Here is a 15,518-nt window from a genome sequence, read left to right as displayed (position 1 = left end):
AAAAGAGGAAGTGCCAGCGTCCAGCTCACTCAGAGCTGTTGGCAGGCGTTAGGACCTCACTGGCTTTAGGTCAGAGTTCCCTGCCACGTGGACCTTTCCACAGGGCAGTTTAAAACATAGCCCTCTGCTTCCTCCAAAGAGAACCAGAAACAGCAAGAAAAACAGAAGTCACAAATCTTTAGTAAAAAACTAACCTTCGATGTGAGATCTCATCATATTTGCCATATTCTATTCATCAGAAGGCAATCACTAAGACCAGCCCACATTCAAGATTAAACACGAGCATGCAGATAGTAACTAAACTTACTGTGGTGATCATTTTGCAATGTATACAACTGTGAATCATGATGGTGTACATGTGAAACGAATATAATATTGTATGTCAATTATACTTCAAAAGAGGGGACATGGATCACTGGGAGCCATTTTAGAGGCTGCCTACCACAATGGGTATACACCTTAGAAGCTCTCAACAGATCAACAAAAAAGGGATGAAACTCTTCATTGCAGTATTGTGCGGGCATGGGTGACAAAGAGGAATGGGCATGATGATTTGCATGGGCCCAAATCAATATGCCATGAAATGAGTATAATCAATTCAATTCTGTGACTCTAAGGGCATTAAAAACAAAGGCCAAAAGACAAGGAGGAAAACAAATGTGTCCCTGGCCAGTTTGGCTCAGTGAATAGAGTGTCAACCCTCAGACTGAAGGGTCCAGGGCTCAATTCCAGTCAAGGACATTTACCTGAGTTGCAGGCTCAATCCCCTGCCCTGGTCAGGGGCGTGTGTGTAGGAGGCAACCAACTGAACAGCATGGGGGGCGGGGGGGCGGCGGGGAAGGAAGATGGGGCAAAGGCAGCACCTTTGGTAAGTGAGCCCAGCCTGCCTCTAACAGCGCAGCAGCAGGTCAACTAAGGGCTGCAGCAACTGTAGCTTCTCATCTCTGGGTATCATCACCCCTTCATCTTCCTTTTTATTGCTCCATTCATCTTCCTTTTTGTACTTTGTCAGTACAGAGAACAAAGACCATCTGAAAAAACTGCTTTTCTATTAACCTCATAATAGGATCCACAATTTTAAACAACTAAATTCCCATTCCAGAGCAGAGTGATTCAGAGATGGTAAGTACTTGCCTGAGGGTCACAGCTGGGATTTGAACCCAGTACATCTGGCTCCTGAGCCTATGGGCTTAACTATATTCTATACTTCCTTTCACACACACACATATTTATTTCCCCATGATGTCATATAAAAGAAAGCAGTGTGACGGCATGGTAAAGATAGCTAAATAATGCCAGCAGTCCTTTTATTTTGTATCCTCATGCTTAGAAAGAGGAAAATGTGAAAAAATAGTTACACAACAAAGTAAACGTTCCTTGGGCTAAACATACAGATGAAGTAATTGAAAGGATAAATTAAGAGTCTAGAGCAGGGGTGGGCAAACTTTTTGACTCGAGGGCCACAATGGGTTCTTAAACTGGACCGGAGGGCCGGAACAAAAGCATGGATGGAGTGTTTGTGTGAACTAATATAAATTCAAAGTAAACATCATTACATAAAAGGGTACGGTCTTTTTTTTTTTAGTTTTATTCATTTCAAGCGGGCCGTATCCGGCCCGCGGGCCGTAGTTTGCCCACGGCTGGTCTAGAGCAAACTCTAGCACTGATTCAGTACTGACCAGATAGATGTGTCCCAGCATACAGCCTCGAGTTCCAGGTTCTGCTGTGGCAAGCAATTAGCTTGATGCTGTTAAACATCGGAATTACACAAGCAACTCTCTCCCTCAATTGTTTCCTGGCTCTTCGATTGACTTTTGCCTATAAAACAGCAGTTTCCAGTGCAGATCTGGCTCCAAAGAAGAAAATTAATCATACTGACGTAGAAATTACTCCTATCTATAAATTGGGTTATCAATCAGCTTCCTGTGAAATTCACTAATACCAGCATTCCCAAATTGTAGCAACTCTGGAACATCACAAGAGTATTTTGAGACCCATAGCCTATTCACTATACTCTAAAATGGCAGATTTATCAAGGCTATATAGCTGTGCAACTCCTGACAAACAGCTTTTCTCTTAGCTACATTGCTGCACCTGTCACAACCTATTTCAACTGGTAAGTTACATTACTTAGAAAGACATGGCATCCAAAAGAGAAGACTACACAGGTTAATGGCCAACTATATTTTTCAGTGGAAAAATCATGACAAATACTTAAATAATGCAATTCCAGTTTAGAAAACTACATGAGATATTGTCATTTAAATATAACACTGATGCAATCACTTCAAGGACACAAAGAAGGGGAAAATGTTTTTATTTTCATGCTTTTTAAAGTCTTTACATAGAACAAGTAAACACAGACCACAAGTGAAAACTTTAAATATGAAGACAGAAAACAAGCCATACAGAAAGTTAGGCCTTTATTCATAACTTCAGAATTAAGGAGTTCGATCTTTAAAAAAAAGGAAAATGTTCCATTCAGCACTTACTCAATTTCCTTATACCTAGAATTTTTAAATTAGCGCTTAGACTGGCATATTTAGTAAGTATGATCTCGCTTACAAAAACAGGATCTTACCATTTCATTCTGAGAACACTTCAAAACCCCAGCCAGCTCTTTTCTTTCAAGGATGTGGAAGTCGTTCCTCATTCAAATCTGATTCATGGTTTTATAAAGCATGAAGATCATTCTTACTACTTCATCATCTATGCGCTGGCTTCTAATATTCTTTGTGATGGTTATGTGTTCAATGATAGAAACTTACATAGAAAAAAATCCCTTGCCTCTCAATTTGTAAACCAAAATTTTAAAAGCAAAATCTTTGAAATGAAAGGAAGACATTTTAATGACATAAGCAACTACTGCTCTAAGCTGCTGGCATAGGCAAAAATAACAAAGGTACAAATTGTTATTGAACCTTTAAATAATTAGTCTATGTTTGTTACAAATCCACAAATAATTTAAATATATTTTCTTCTAATAAATTGTCAGGTCAATTTATCAACTTTTAAAGGTGTTAATAAAAATGATTAATTTCCTCCTGAATGTGTCCAGTGATAAACTGAACCCCAACTTCCCTACCCCAAAAACATAAAACTGATCTAAAGTGGATCAAAGTGCATAACAAGTTCATATTAAAAATGTTTCATCATATGCTCTTTTACTAAAGCAATCAATATAAAAAGAATGTAAAAGCTTGCTTTATGCTTTCAGACTTAGGTAACTTCCAAGGAATCACAACTTTTAAGCTTTTAAACCCAGAGCAACTGTTATGTAAAAATACTGTGTAAGAAAAAAAGTGAACCAGTCAAATCCTACAGGTAAAATAGCCTAAATATCAGTAATAAGAGTATTCTCCATAATCTTTTATCTAAAATTTCTAAGCCATCCATCTTTTTCAATGCTTTGAGAGGGCAATCAAAATAGTCCTATTTATTTAGGTTTAAAACTAAGTTTCTCCTCTCTAAGTATGAAGGCATAAATGAAATAGAAAAGGTTCTTTTGTCCAACATCCTGAGCCTACAGATACGGAAACCATCCACAACATGATCTCATTATGTCATCATCGAGGCACCTTCTTCCCCTGTAGCATCTTGAGAAATGTGAAGGTCTTCAAGCATCTCAGCCAGACTAATTCGAGGTGCCCCCTCATCATCTGTGTCACTTTCCACAGGAATGGTGGAATCTAAGAAAAAAACACAAGGAGGATTTCAAATGAATACAAAAACGGAAATACGCAAATACCAGCCCCTACCATCATTACTATTATTTAACCATATTATATCCACAGCTCTTATATCATATCTAGAGCAGACATTTAAGCATTCATTGAATGACTGAGCTGCATAAGTATATGAATAAATATCTACTAGTATAGGGGTCAACAACTTGAGAGATCATCCTAGGATGCAAATGTGATATAGCAAACATTTTAATAAGATTTACTGTTCCACAAGTTTTTTTTAAATAAATGTTTAACTAGAGTAGTTTAAAAAACACACAGTAAAAGTCATTTATAGAATCAAAGTTTAAGGTATCAGAATACTCACTGTGGGGGAATACATCTATATAGTATAGAAGACACAAAACACTCAAACACCAACCTCTGTAAATGTTTACATTTTTTCTAATTGCCTCATCTTCTTCAAGATCTTCAAGGAAGTCTTGGTATTGCCTATAGAAGAATAAAGAAACATTTAAATATTTCATCTTTACCAAGAAAGTATAAAGTCATATTTTCTTCATTTTCACAAGTACAAGGTAAGTGTGTTACAAGTATTACAATCTTTAAAATAATATCTGATTTTCAAATATGCATGTTAAATATTCTGATGAGTTTTTTTTAAAGTTTTTCTTTTGCCTGGCCAGTGTGGCTCAGCGGTTGAGCATCAACCTATGAACCAGGAAGTCATGGTTCAATTCCCCATCAGGGCACATGCCCAGGCTGTGGGCTCAATCCCCAGTAGGGGGCATGCAGGAGGCAACTGATCAATCATTCTCTCTCATCATTGATGTTTCTATCTCTCTCTCACTCTCCCATCCTCTCTGAAATCAACAAAATATTTTTAAAGTTTTTTCTTTCAAAATTTCATAATATACTTTTAAGACTATAAATGAAATAGTCAAATGCATACTTACACCTACTTAATTTATGATTACATATTTAATACATACTTATTTTAAATTACATGAGATTGTTTTAGAAATACTGCTGTTTCACACACACTTAAAGACACAATTTTATTTAAACTCTTCATTTTTTTTAGATATCAATGTCTTTACCATTAAGGCCACCTTTCAAATTATCTAATACACTTTACTAGAACATAGTATCTCCATTTCTTCTTACGTTTTTTTGAAAATAGCATATTTGATATCAATGACCCGTTTTCTTTGTATCCCAAGTCATAGTACTCACTTGCTATTACTATATTTTGTCTTTTCAAATAAACTGTTTACAATAACACTGCAATTGTCAGGTCATAACCCAGGAAATAATACCTAAATCTGTGTTAAATGACATTATAGTCTGTTATACTAATTCTATCAAACATTGGTAAGAAAAAAAATTAATATTAAGTGCAAGGATCAATTGTGTGATGACTATTTCTAATATAAAAACCATAAAGACTTATAAGAATTTCCTTTGAGACAACACACAGGTTGAAAGAAAAGTGGGACCTTTCATCATCTGTATCCATGTTTTCTTTATCTCTTGCAAGCTCTTTCAGTTTCCAGTTTCTACGACGCTGACGTTTGGTACGGTCATAACTCTTCTTGATTAATACCTAAAAGTAACAAGAATATTTGCAAAGTTATACAAAATGGGAACTAGGTAACACTGCCTCAAAATCCAGCGAAAATAAAAAACAAAAGGTTATGGGAATGCCAGGAAGTCACCAAACTGATGACAGTTGTTATATCATAAAATACTGGCTCTTCCACAAAATACCGACTTCTGCGCATGGGCCACGAAGTTTCAATCGCACTGTACGTGCGCGCCCGCACGTGGTATTTTGTGGAAGAGCCACACTGAAGGGGCCAAAGAGCCGAATGTGGCTCGAGAGCCGCGGTTTGCCAACCATGGCCATAGGGGAAAGGAGTAGGGAGGGATTGAGAGGCAGTGTCAAGAAAACTTTTAATATTTTTCTGCATGTACTTATTATTTTGAGAATGCATTCAGACTTTTTTGTATAATTGTTAAAATTTACTAAAATTTTTTAGTAATTGAAAAATGTTTTCCTTCATACCAAAAACTTCAGGTGTCTGGTATGTTTTTACAGCATCATTCAGTTTTTAGCTACCATTCACATAAGTCATTCTGAAACATTATCAGACACTTTTTCTCCCTTTTATTCCCACTAATTACAGAACTATATATATCATTCACAATGTATGTCCTAGAACAGTTTAATAAATTGCAGAATGAATAATTTTACACAATACAAAATCTTATAAGACCATCATGATCTGCTTTTATGACCTACTTAGAAATACCAACTTACACCTAAGCCATGCTTCTATATATATATATCTTAATCTATTAACTAACAGAAGCCTAACTGGGTGGTGAGGAGAGGAGTCTACCTTATACCACGACTTTATTCTGCCCACAGCTAAAGGGATCAATGTTTATTTTAAAAGATTAAGGAAGCAGATCTTTCACATTTCACATTCACTGTTGCTCATGACTCCTATAAACTCACTAGAGGCCCGGCGCACAATTAAATCATGAGCATGTAGGGTCCCGCTAGGCCTAGCCTGCCATCAGGGCCATGTCCACCACCCCACGCCGCCTCGCATGCTCCTCGGACGCTGCCAGCACCCTGCGGCGCCCCGCCCCTTCCCACCGCGAGAGCCACTGCTCATGTGGCCTTTTATGATATAGATAGAATTTAACAGGGTTTTTTTCAAAGGTCAGATTCTTTCTCTAAGACTTACTACTGTGAAGATCATTTTCAACTACAATTATATTCCAACCAGAAAAAGAGTTTAACTCTAAATGCCTTCCTAACTGAACAATACATGAAATAAGCTGAGCCTAAAAGAATGAACCTGAATAACCTATAAAGGTCATCGACTTTAGCTGCAAATTTCTTTTTTTCCTCTATTAATAGTTATTTTGATTGTGGCACACCAAAAAATATATTTTTTGCCCATCTGACAAAAAAATAAGTATATTTTTCATTCATTCATACCAGACGGCTATTGTTGTGTTTGCTGTCATTTTTTTATTTGACAATCTAAGGGAAAAGAGATCAGTGCATCTGACTAATAGTCAGGTATTGCAAGTTTTAAAAAATCTTGTGGCATACTAGTTGAAAAGTGCTAACTTAAAATGAAGGCCTTTGCTATTATACCTTAAGTGCAATTTCAAAAGAAACCTCTAAATTGATGTTAATTTTTAAAATGTGAACTTGTGCATCTTACCCATAAGAGTTACATCAATCCTCTTTAACACAAGAAAAAAGGGAAAAATCTAAAGCCTTACCACATCTGGGACTCTATCGGAGTTCATTTTGTTGACATGTTCATCATTTACATTACAGTTTGCCAAATCAAATCTGAAATGAAAATAATAAAACACTTAATGGCAAATACATTTTCCCTTTTGTAACTTTTTATTTTATGGATGATCACCTAAAAGTTCTTCCTAAGATCAAACATTTAAATATGCATACCAATTTCAAAAGTTTTGCAATGTACAAATACAGTGAACAAACTTCTACATATCATAGTAAAGATAACAATGCACTCTATATCTGAGTTCCACATATCTATTACTGTCTATCTCACCATGTATTTGTAAAGAAGCAAAACAGACTTATATATCAGTCTAAAGGACTGTTAGATTGTTCCATTCAGTTTATAATAAAACAAACAAAAAAACACCCTCATTCTCTAGTCAAACTAAAACCCTAAGAGCAAAAGTAATGTTTAAGGCATGATAAGCTCTGCATCAGAAAGGACTATCCTATGCCTGTAAAGGCCCCTTACATACATGGCTGCCATTTTGTAAAAGTGAAATGTCTGAGCAGCAGCATATGCATAATAAAAACTCCCCTCAAAAAGCTGTAAATATGATCTAACCATACAACCTCAGAGTTCAGTTATTCAAAATTTTGGAACAAATAACGCTTTAAGATGATGACCAAATGGAGTAAGTACGGGCTTCTGTCCAATCCATACTTTAATTTACTTATCAATAGTGGGAACTTTTAAATTCTTTTTGGAATAAACTTTAGTATTTTATAGATAGCTTTGCTGATTCCAGAAGAAAATCTGCAATGCAAATTGACAACTGAAAATATTGTAAAATAATACAAACCCCAATACCAGGTCCCCGGGATTCAGAAGATGTCCCAAATGAGTGCGACAAAAATACTGTTTATCTGTATCCATTTCAGATGTTTTCTGTACCCAGACTTCCCCAAGGGTATGCTTAACAGGAAAGAAAATGGAACTCAAAATGCATTTCTTAGAAAACTTAAATACAATGATTTTGGTTTTCTAATTTTCATTTTAAAAACAGAAATTATTTTATTTTTTAGATCTTTGAAACACTGACAAATTAACAAATTACTCTAATTATGAGTATAAAAAAAGATTCCTAAGAAATTCATAAAATAAATATTCTTAAGATTTCAGTCAAAGCTTTTATAAAATATACCAATGTCACCTAAAAACAGACATATGTAGAATTTTTAAAAAACATTTTTAAAATTAATTTTTAGAGAGAGGAATAGAGAGGGAGAAAGAGAGAAACATCGATGTGAGAGCGAAACAAGGTTGCCTCCTGCACGCCCCCTACCAGGGAATCGAATTGGCAACCTTTTGGTGCACAGGAGGACACCCAACCAACTGAACAACAGTGGCCAGGGCAACATATATAGAATTTTCATAAGAAATGTTTTCACAGGGAGATGGGCCAATACAGACTGAGCAAAGAGAGTAACTGGGAAAATAGGGGAAAATCTGAAGTCCAATATTAAGCAACCCCTTGTGTTTTTTACACATAAACTTAAAAAAAAAAAATCAGGATTATTCAGACAAAACATTCTAACAACCTTAGTGGCCACACTACTTACTAAAGAACCTAAAACTTTATCAAATTTATTTTTTGGATGCCAACTATTTTGAAGTGTTAACACTAAAAAAAAAAAAAATTGCAGAAACAACATCCCAAGTTCGAAACTTTAAACTAGAAAACCAAGTCCCCTTCCAACACAGAATTTTACAAGCAATTCTAACTGACATTAGACTTGCAGATAAGTATAGCACATGCCAAGATCTTTTACTAACAAAAACAGATCCATTAAGATCAAGAGCAATACTAAGAATTACAGATAGAACTAAGGAATCCCAAAGAACTGAAAAGAAGTAGTGATAAAAGAAAAAATTGAAATTTAAAAAGTCTTAGGTTTAGGAAAGAAATTTTTTTAAAAAAAGTGAATTACCAGAAAGAGATTAAATCCTATGTAACAGGATTCACTTTTTGGCTACCAGACTGCTTCTAATTACAAGAGACGTATGAATCTGTTTTAATTAAGTATGTTCTTTGAAAACCAAAAATATATACTATCTGGTTTTATATTTGCCTAAGGAAAAGTGGTATTCTACATTTATTGTAAATGATAAAACTTTGCTCTTACTAGTAACCTTATTACATTTTTCATTTTAAATAAAAATGTGCAAAGTAACCTGTCTTCCCTTTCCATTGATTTTCCCAAATTATGAGAAGTTATTTTTGCTTCAAAACACAATATTACTTCTCTAGAAATAAGCGATATAAGCACCACCAGTATACAGATTAGGGGTATCTACATACTTTTAAATAAAAATGTGCAAAGTAACCTGTCTTCCCTTAAAAAAAAAAAAAAACCACAGATTTATATCCTTGAAGAAATACCTAATTTCAGACATGGGGTAAGAAACTATACAATGTGATTCTAGAACACCTAAACACTGTGGTGTTGTGCAAGAAACAAAGGATGCTTTCAAGACTAGGAAAGTCATGTCAAAAGGACATAGGAAAAGACCTATATCTAATAAAGAAATTGAATCAATAATTAATAACTTTCTAAAACTGAAAGCACGAGGCCCAGATGGATTTGCTGGTGAATCTAACCAAACATTTCAACAAGAACTTATACCAATTCTCTACAATCTCTTCCAGAAAAAGACGGAATACTTCCTAACACATTTACAAGGGCACCCATTATTGTAATACCAAAACCAGACAAAGACATTACCAGGCAAGCAAACTACAGCCCAGCGTTCTCTCATGAACATAGATATAAAAATCCTCCACAAAATATAAAAGAACTGTATATCATGACCAAGTGGGACTTACCCCCATGTACGCGAGGCTAGTTTAACAATTGAAAATCAATTACTGTATTCTATCAATCATACCAAAAACAATTATGATAGTATCAATACAGAAAAAGCACTTTACAAAATCCAACACACCATCCATGTTAAAAACTCTTAGTAAAGTAGGAACAAAGGGGAACTTCATCAACTTGATAAAGAATATATAAAAAACACAGCTAATATACTTAATGGTGAGAAACGCAAAGATTTCCCACTAAGATCAGATACAAGGCAAGGATGCTCTATCCTATTAGAAATCCTAGATAATGTAAAAAACAAGAAAAGAAAATGAAAAATATATAGATTGGGAAGGAAAAAATAAAATTATCTTTGTTTTCAGATAATGACTGTGTATGTGGAAAATCTGAAAGAACAAAGAAACTACCAGAATATAGCACGGTTACAGGATAGAAGGTTATAAATTAAAGTCCATCGCTTTCCTATATACCAACATGAAAAAGTGGAACTTGAAATTAAAAACACAATACCATTTATATTAGTACCCCCAAAATGAAATACTTAGGTCTAAATTTAATAAAATATATATAAGAACTTTATGAGAAAAACTACAAAACTCTGATAAATAAAATAAAAAAAACAGCTAAAGAAATGTAGAGAAATTCCGTGTTCATGGCTAGGAAGACTGATGGGCGGATATTAAGAATGGAGGAGGCTATGCATGTGTAGAGGAGGGGGTATATGGGAAATTTCTGAGCTCCTCTTAATTTGCTAAAACTGCTCTAAAAAAATAAAAGCCATTAGAAAAAAAATTTTAACAAGACACTGAAACTATTCTCAAGGGGTTTCCACTGGCAAAATTTGTGGCAATCTGAGAGGAAGGAAGGAAGGGAGGGAGGGAAGAAGGGAGGGAGGAAGGGAAAGGAAGAAAGGGGAAAAGGAAGGAAGCAAGCAAAGAAAGAAGTCAGGAAGACTGGCTAATAAGGGGGTGAAATCATAGTATTACAATAGAGAGATCTAGCTATCAGTGAAATAGCCAACCGTTACTTCTTTCTTGATATATCATAGAAAATACACAACATCACCACTCAAATGTTCTGGCCAAAAATAAATTTAAGCAAGCCTTTAGATCCACTTTCTCAAAGGAATTACTAGAGATTAAGTAGCAAGTTAAATGACATCATGAGGAAACAATAAGAGATCCACAAGATAAATGCCCTACTTAGGAAGTTGGTATCATAAAAAAAAAAGGGGGGGGGGTTATCACTAAATAAAAGATTTAAGAGGTATAATATTTACATTCCATGTATGATCCCCAAATTGATACTAGTTTAAATAACTCATGAAAGATACTTGGGGAAAATTGGGATATTTAAATATAAATAATGTTTATATGTATGTCTATGGTAAATGGGAACATGGGCCCCTTCCCATGCTCCAACTCCCCTTCCCACCCTGTGGGAAACAGTGAAGGCCATCTGTAAGAAGACTGTGAAACCTTGAGAACCTGGCCAGCAACTCGATCTAAGAAAGGCCAAAGAGAAATTGCTTCTAGATATGAGGCTGGATTGTAAACAGTTACTGTTTTGAATTCATGCATGTTCCCCTCCCCTTGCATGCCCTGTTTTCTGTACTCTATAAAACCTTATGTGGCAGCAAAACAATAGTTCTGGCTGCCCCTTCACCTGCCCGTTACCCTACCCCATGCGGCCGCTTCAAAAGTATGCATGTAAGTCCTAATAAACACCTGTCTTTCACAGCCAATCCTCCAGATTATTTCTTTAGAATCCACAAACAATATGCTGAGGTTTTTCTGGAACCTCAGCATTTTGCATAACAGTATGATAACACTTTTATATGTAGAGAATGTTCCCATGTTTTAGAAATACAAACTGATGAATTCAGTATTTACTGATAATACAGCTTTCATAAAAGATTAACTTGTCACTTGGTCCTCTTGTACAAAAGTAAAGCAAGAAAATGCTTTTCTGTAATAATAAACACTTTTTTAAAATGTTTAACATTAAACAAGAAAATAAACTTACCAGATAGTGTAAGCCTGATAATAATCACCACAATGACCATGTTAAAAGCAAACAATATACAAACATGAATGCATTTTTAATCTAGTGCGGTGTTAGCTTTATTTGGAAACACATTTTAGAATTACTGGGACCAAAACAATAATTTGAAGGAGAAAAAAAAAAAGATGTGCAAGATAGTACTTACCTTTTTTGATATCATTCCAGCACCTGCTTTGCGTTTTAGATCTTGGACTATGCTGCATTCCATCACAATAAACTCCTCTAGCTGTTTGGGATGGCATAAACTATTGAAAGGGTGACTCCAGAAAGTGCTCCCATCAATATCTGCCACTAAAAATAAACACAGATATTAAAGAACAAGAGAAATGAAGTGTTTTAAAAGTCAATAAGTGTTATAAGTAGGAACAATTTGGTATGTACGAAGTGGGAAGCATCAGGTCAACAGGAACAACAGGGGCAACTCACTCTCTAGAGCAGCAGTTCTCAACCTGTGGGTCGCCAACCTGTGGGTCGAGACCCCTTTGGGGGTTGAACGACCCTTTCACAGGGGTCGCCTAAGACCATTGGAAAACACATATATAATTACATATTGTTTTTGTGATTAATCACTATGCTTTAATTATGCTCAATTTGTAACAATGAAAATACATCCTGCATATCAGATATTTACATTACGATTCATAACAGAAGCAAAATTACAGTTATGAAGTAGCAACGAAAATAATTTTATGGTTGGGGGTCACCACAACATGAGGAACTGTATTAAAGGGTCGCGGCATTAGGAAGGTTGAGAACCACTGCTCGAGTCACCATTTAATCCTATAAATCAGCCCAAACTGCTCACAGCACAAGAGACTATCAGGTGTCAAACTGTCAAACATTATCTTTAAATAGTTACTACCATCAAACCACCACAAGGCTAAGTGACTTTAATGTAAGGTCAGATTCCATCAGTTGTATAGTTGTTTCATGGGTTGGCATTTTATTTAGGAAACATTATCAGTCATCTTAAGCGCTTAATTTATGGAAAATTTATGGAAAAGTTTTACCTGACAGATGTTCATCCCAATATTATATTAAAAAAAAAATACCTCTGCCTGATGAATTCTAATCTAATTAACAAGGATAATGACTTTTGGGGAAAATAGCAAAATAAACTCAATTTTTAATAACAGAAAACTTATATTAGAAAGAAAAAGTTGGAGCTTCAGTGGCACAATCGGTTAGCGCGCGGTACTTATAAGAAAGAAAAAGTGAAAAAGATCAAGAAGTAGGAGATGCAAACAAGTCCTGAGGAGACACCTATCAATATGGGATCTTCTTTAAAAAATAGTTTTTATCAAGGAAATGTTAAAAATTATGTATAGTAATGATGAAATTAGTTAAAATTCATATTTAAACTAAATGTTCTACTGAATTACAAAAAGTTAACTGTCCTAAACTTTAATTAGTCACAAAAGTAAAATGAGGTAAATAAGTCAATTTCAGTAAAAATAAATGGCATATGCTCTGGCTGGTTTGGCTCAGTGGATAGAGCGTCAGCCTGCGGACTGAAGGGTCCCGGGTTGGATTCTGGTCAAGGGCACATGCCCAGGTTGCAGGCTCAATCCCCACTAAGGGGCATGCAGGAGACAGCCAATCAATGATTCTCTCTCATCATTGATGTTTCTCTCTCTCTCTCTCTCTCTCTCTCTCTCCCCCTCCCTTCAACTCTCCCCTCCCTCTCCCTTCTTCTCTGAAATCAATAAAAATATATTTTTTAAAATTAAAAAATAAAATAAATAGCATAAAACTAGTATATTTTTAAAAGTTCGCAGAATTATTTCTTCAAGTAAAAAATACAAGGTAACTTATCAAAAGCTTTAAAAATCAGTGTTTTGTAAGAAACAATAGTAAAAATGTTAACTAGTTTTTCAGAATATTATTGAAAAATTTGATAAAATTAACAATATAAATTATTACTGCTTGCCAGATAGAATTGTCAAGGAAAACAGTTCCGAAAACTTACCTTGTAGAGTATTTGGATCGATGAGATGGATGGCACTGGTTACGCGAATACATACACAAATCTGGTTCATATTTCCCAGGCTTTGCGCCAGTTTTGGGGACAGACAAACAACATTATCCTAGGCATAAGAACTAACATTTAGAGCGAAGCTAATCCTAAGTAACAGTCTCAAAAAACACTCATCAATGCATACCTGATCCAAGTGCATTTGCTCAAACTAAAACATTAAATTTTTAATTCTGTGTGGCAACAAAGGGCCTAAAGAGGGAATTTTTAGAGAAGCAGAAAATAAGCTATTACCTTCTTAAAATGTGGATATTTGTCTTAATAAAAATGCTTTAATTTTTTTTCAGGTCATATTCATCAAGCTATTAAGTTTACTTCAAGTTTATTGAAGTGTGAATGCTTATCACTCTATGTTAACATTATACACTCTCAGCAAAGTATTAAGCACCAGAAAGAGAGTGATTTTCTAAATCTGTGACTTCTTTCAATCTCCATAAAAAACAAATTTCAAGGGAGCCACATGTTTCTCTCTCATGGATACATTAATAATATGCCCCAAACAGTAAACCTCTGTGTGTACCCTGGAAAATAATACCAGTAATGGGGTTATCTATCTATAAACTGTATTAAAATATAAAAGAATATGGGTTATATTTTAAGCTGCATCTATTCACAATCATAGGTTTTTCCACTAAAAGGACATCTGTGCATCCCTAACAGCACCTATTCCAGTACTTCCTTTTTAACTAAGAGTCTCCAAAGATGAATGAAAATACTACTTTACATGGTGTATGCATCCAGTTATCTGTATGAATCACTCAAAGTACTTTATACACAAGGCCTTAAATATGCCCTCACACCTAGATTTATACTTCCCAGGCTCTGCACCAGTAAAATGTTCAGTTTTAAATCAGGGGTTTGCAAAATATGCCCCTCAGGCCAAATTTGGCCCACAGCCCACTTCTATAAATAAACTTTTGCTGGAACACATCCTCAGCCATTCGTTTACCTATTATCTATGGCTATTTTATGCAACAGCGAGAGTTGAATAGTTGCAAAGGAGACTACAAGGCCTAAAAGTTGAAAATATTTACTATCTGGCCCATTACAGAAAAACTTTGCTAACCCTGTTTTAAACCATCATTTCATCCCTGAAATTGCATTACATTATAAATTAACAATAACAGCTTAAAGCTTGAAAGTCACAGACCTAGGTACAAATAAATCCTGGCTTCATCATTTTAGTTATGTAACTTTGGTCAAGTCATCTAACCCCCAGAAGATTCAATTTCCTCATCTTCAAAATGCTAGTATAATTTATCCCAGTTATTATGAGACATAAACAGGTGAAATATACTCAAGTACTTACATATTAACTTATACTGAATGCTCAGAATAAATTATGGCACTTATTATTATTGGTGATTTAAATATCAACATATAAGATCCTATACTGCAGAGACCTCTAGAGACATAATCCTTAACACTAGCCTTCTGTACACTAGATCCTCAATAACTATTTGTTGAATTTTAATCCACTTATGTTTTTAGAAGCAAGTTTTTACCTTAGTACAATTAAATGAAATGATAACCTACACGTTTTAAGTGTTATTCATATTAT

General features: G+C 35.0%; 1 protein-coding gene across 1 annotated transcript in view; it reads right to left on the bottom strand.

The window, feature by feature from the left end:
• Nucleotides 1-2,300: 2,300 nt before the first annotated feature.
• The window catches only part of NMD3 (NMD3 ribosome export adaptor), a 28,948-nt gene continuing 15,730 nt past the window's right edge, over nt 2,301-15,518 (bottom strand). Inside the window, exons 11-16 of the mRNA XM_014537970.1 lie at nt 12,068-12,213; nt 7,833-7,945; nt 6,996-7,068; nt 5,186-5,292; nt 4,108-4,178; nt 2,301-3,689 (exon numbers count right to left, since the gene is read on the bottom strand). Coding sequence (XP_014393456.1) covers nt 3,559-3,689; nt 4,108-4,178; nt 5,186-5,292; nt 6,996-7,068; nt 7,833-7,945; nt 12,068-12,213 — 641 coding nt within the window. The 3' untranslated portion in view covers nt 2,301-3,558. The remainder of the gene's footprint in view (nt 3,690-4,107; nt 4,179-5,185; nt 5,293-6,995; nt 7,069-7,832; nt 7,946-12,067; nt 12,214-15,518) is intronic.

This window comes from Myotis brandtii, unplaced genomic scaffold, assembly GCF_000412655.1.
Source record: "Myotis brandtii unplaced genomic scaffold, ASM41265v1 scaffold186, whole genome shotgun sequence".
Taxonomy (NCBI): Eukaryota; Metazoa; Chordata; class Mammalia; order Chiroptera; family Vespertilionidae; genus Myotis; species Myotis brandtii.
The sequence above is the reverse complement of the archived record's forward strand: the minus strand, read 5'-3'. Positions and strand labels throughout refer to the sequence as shown.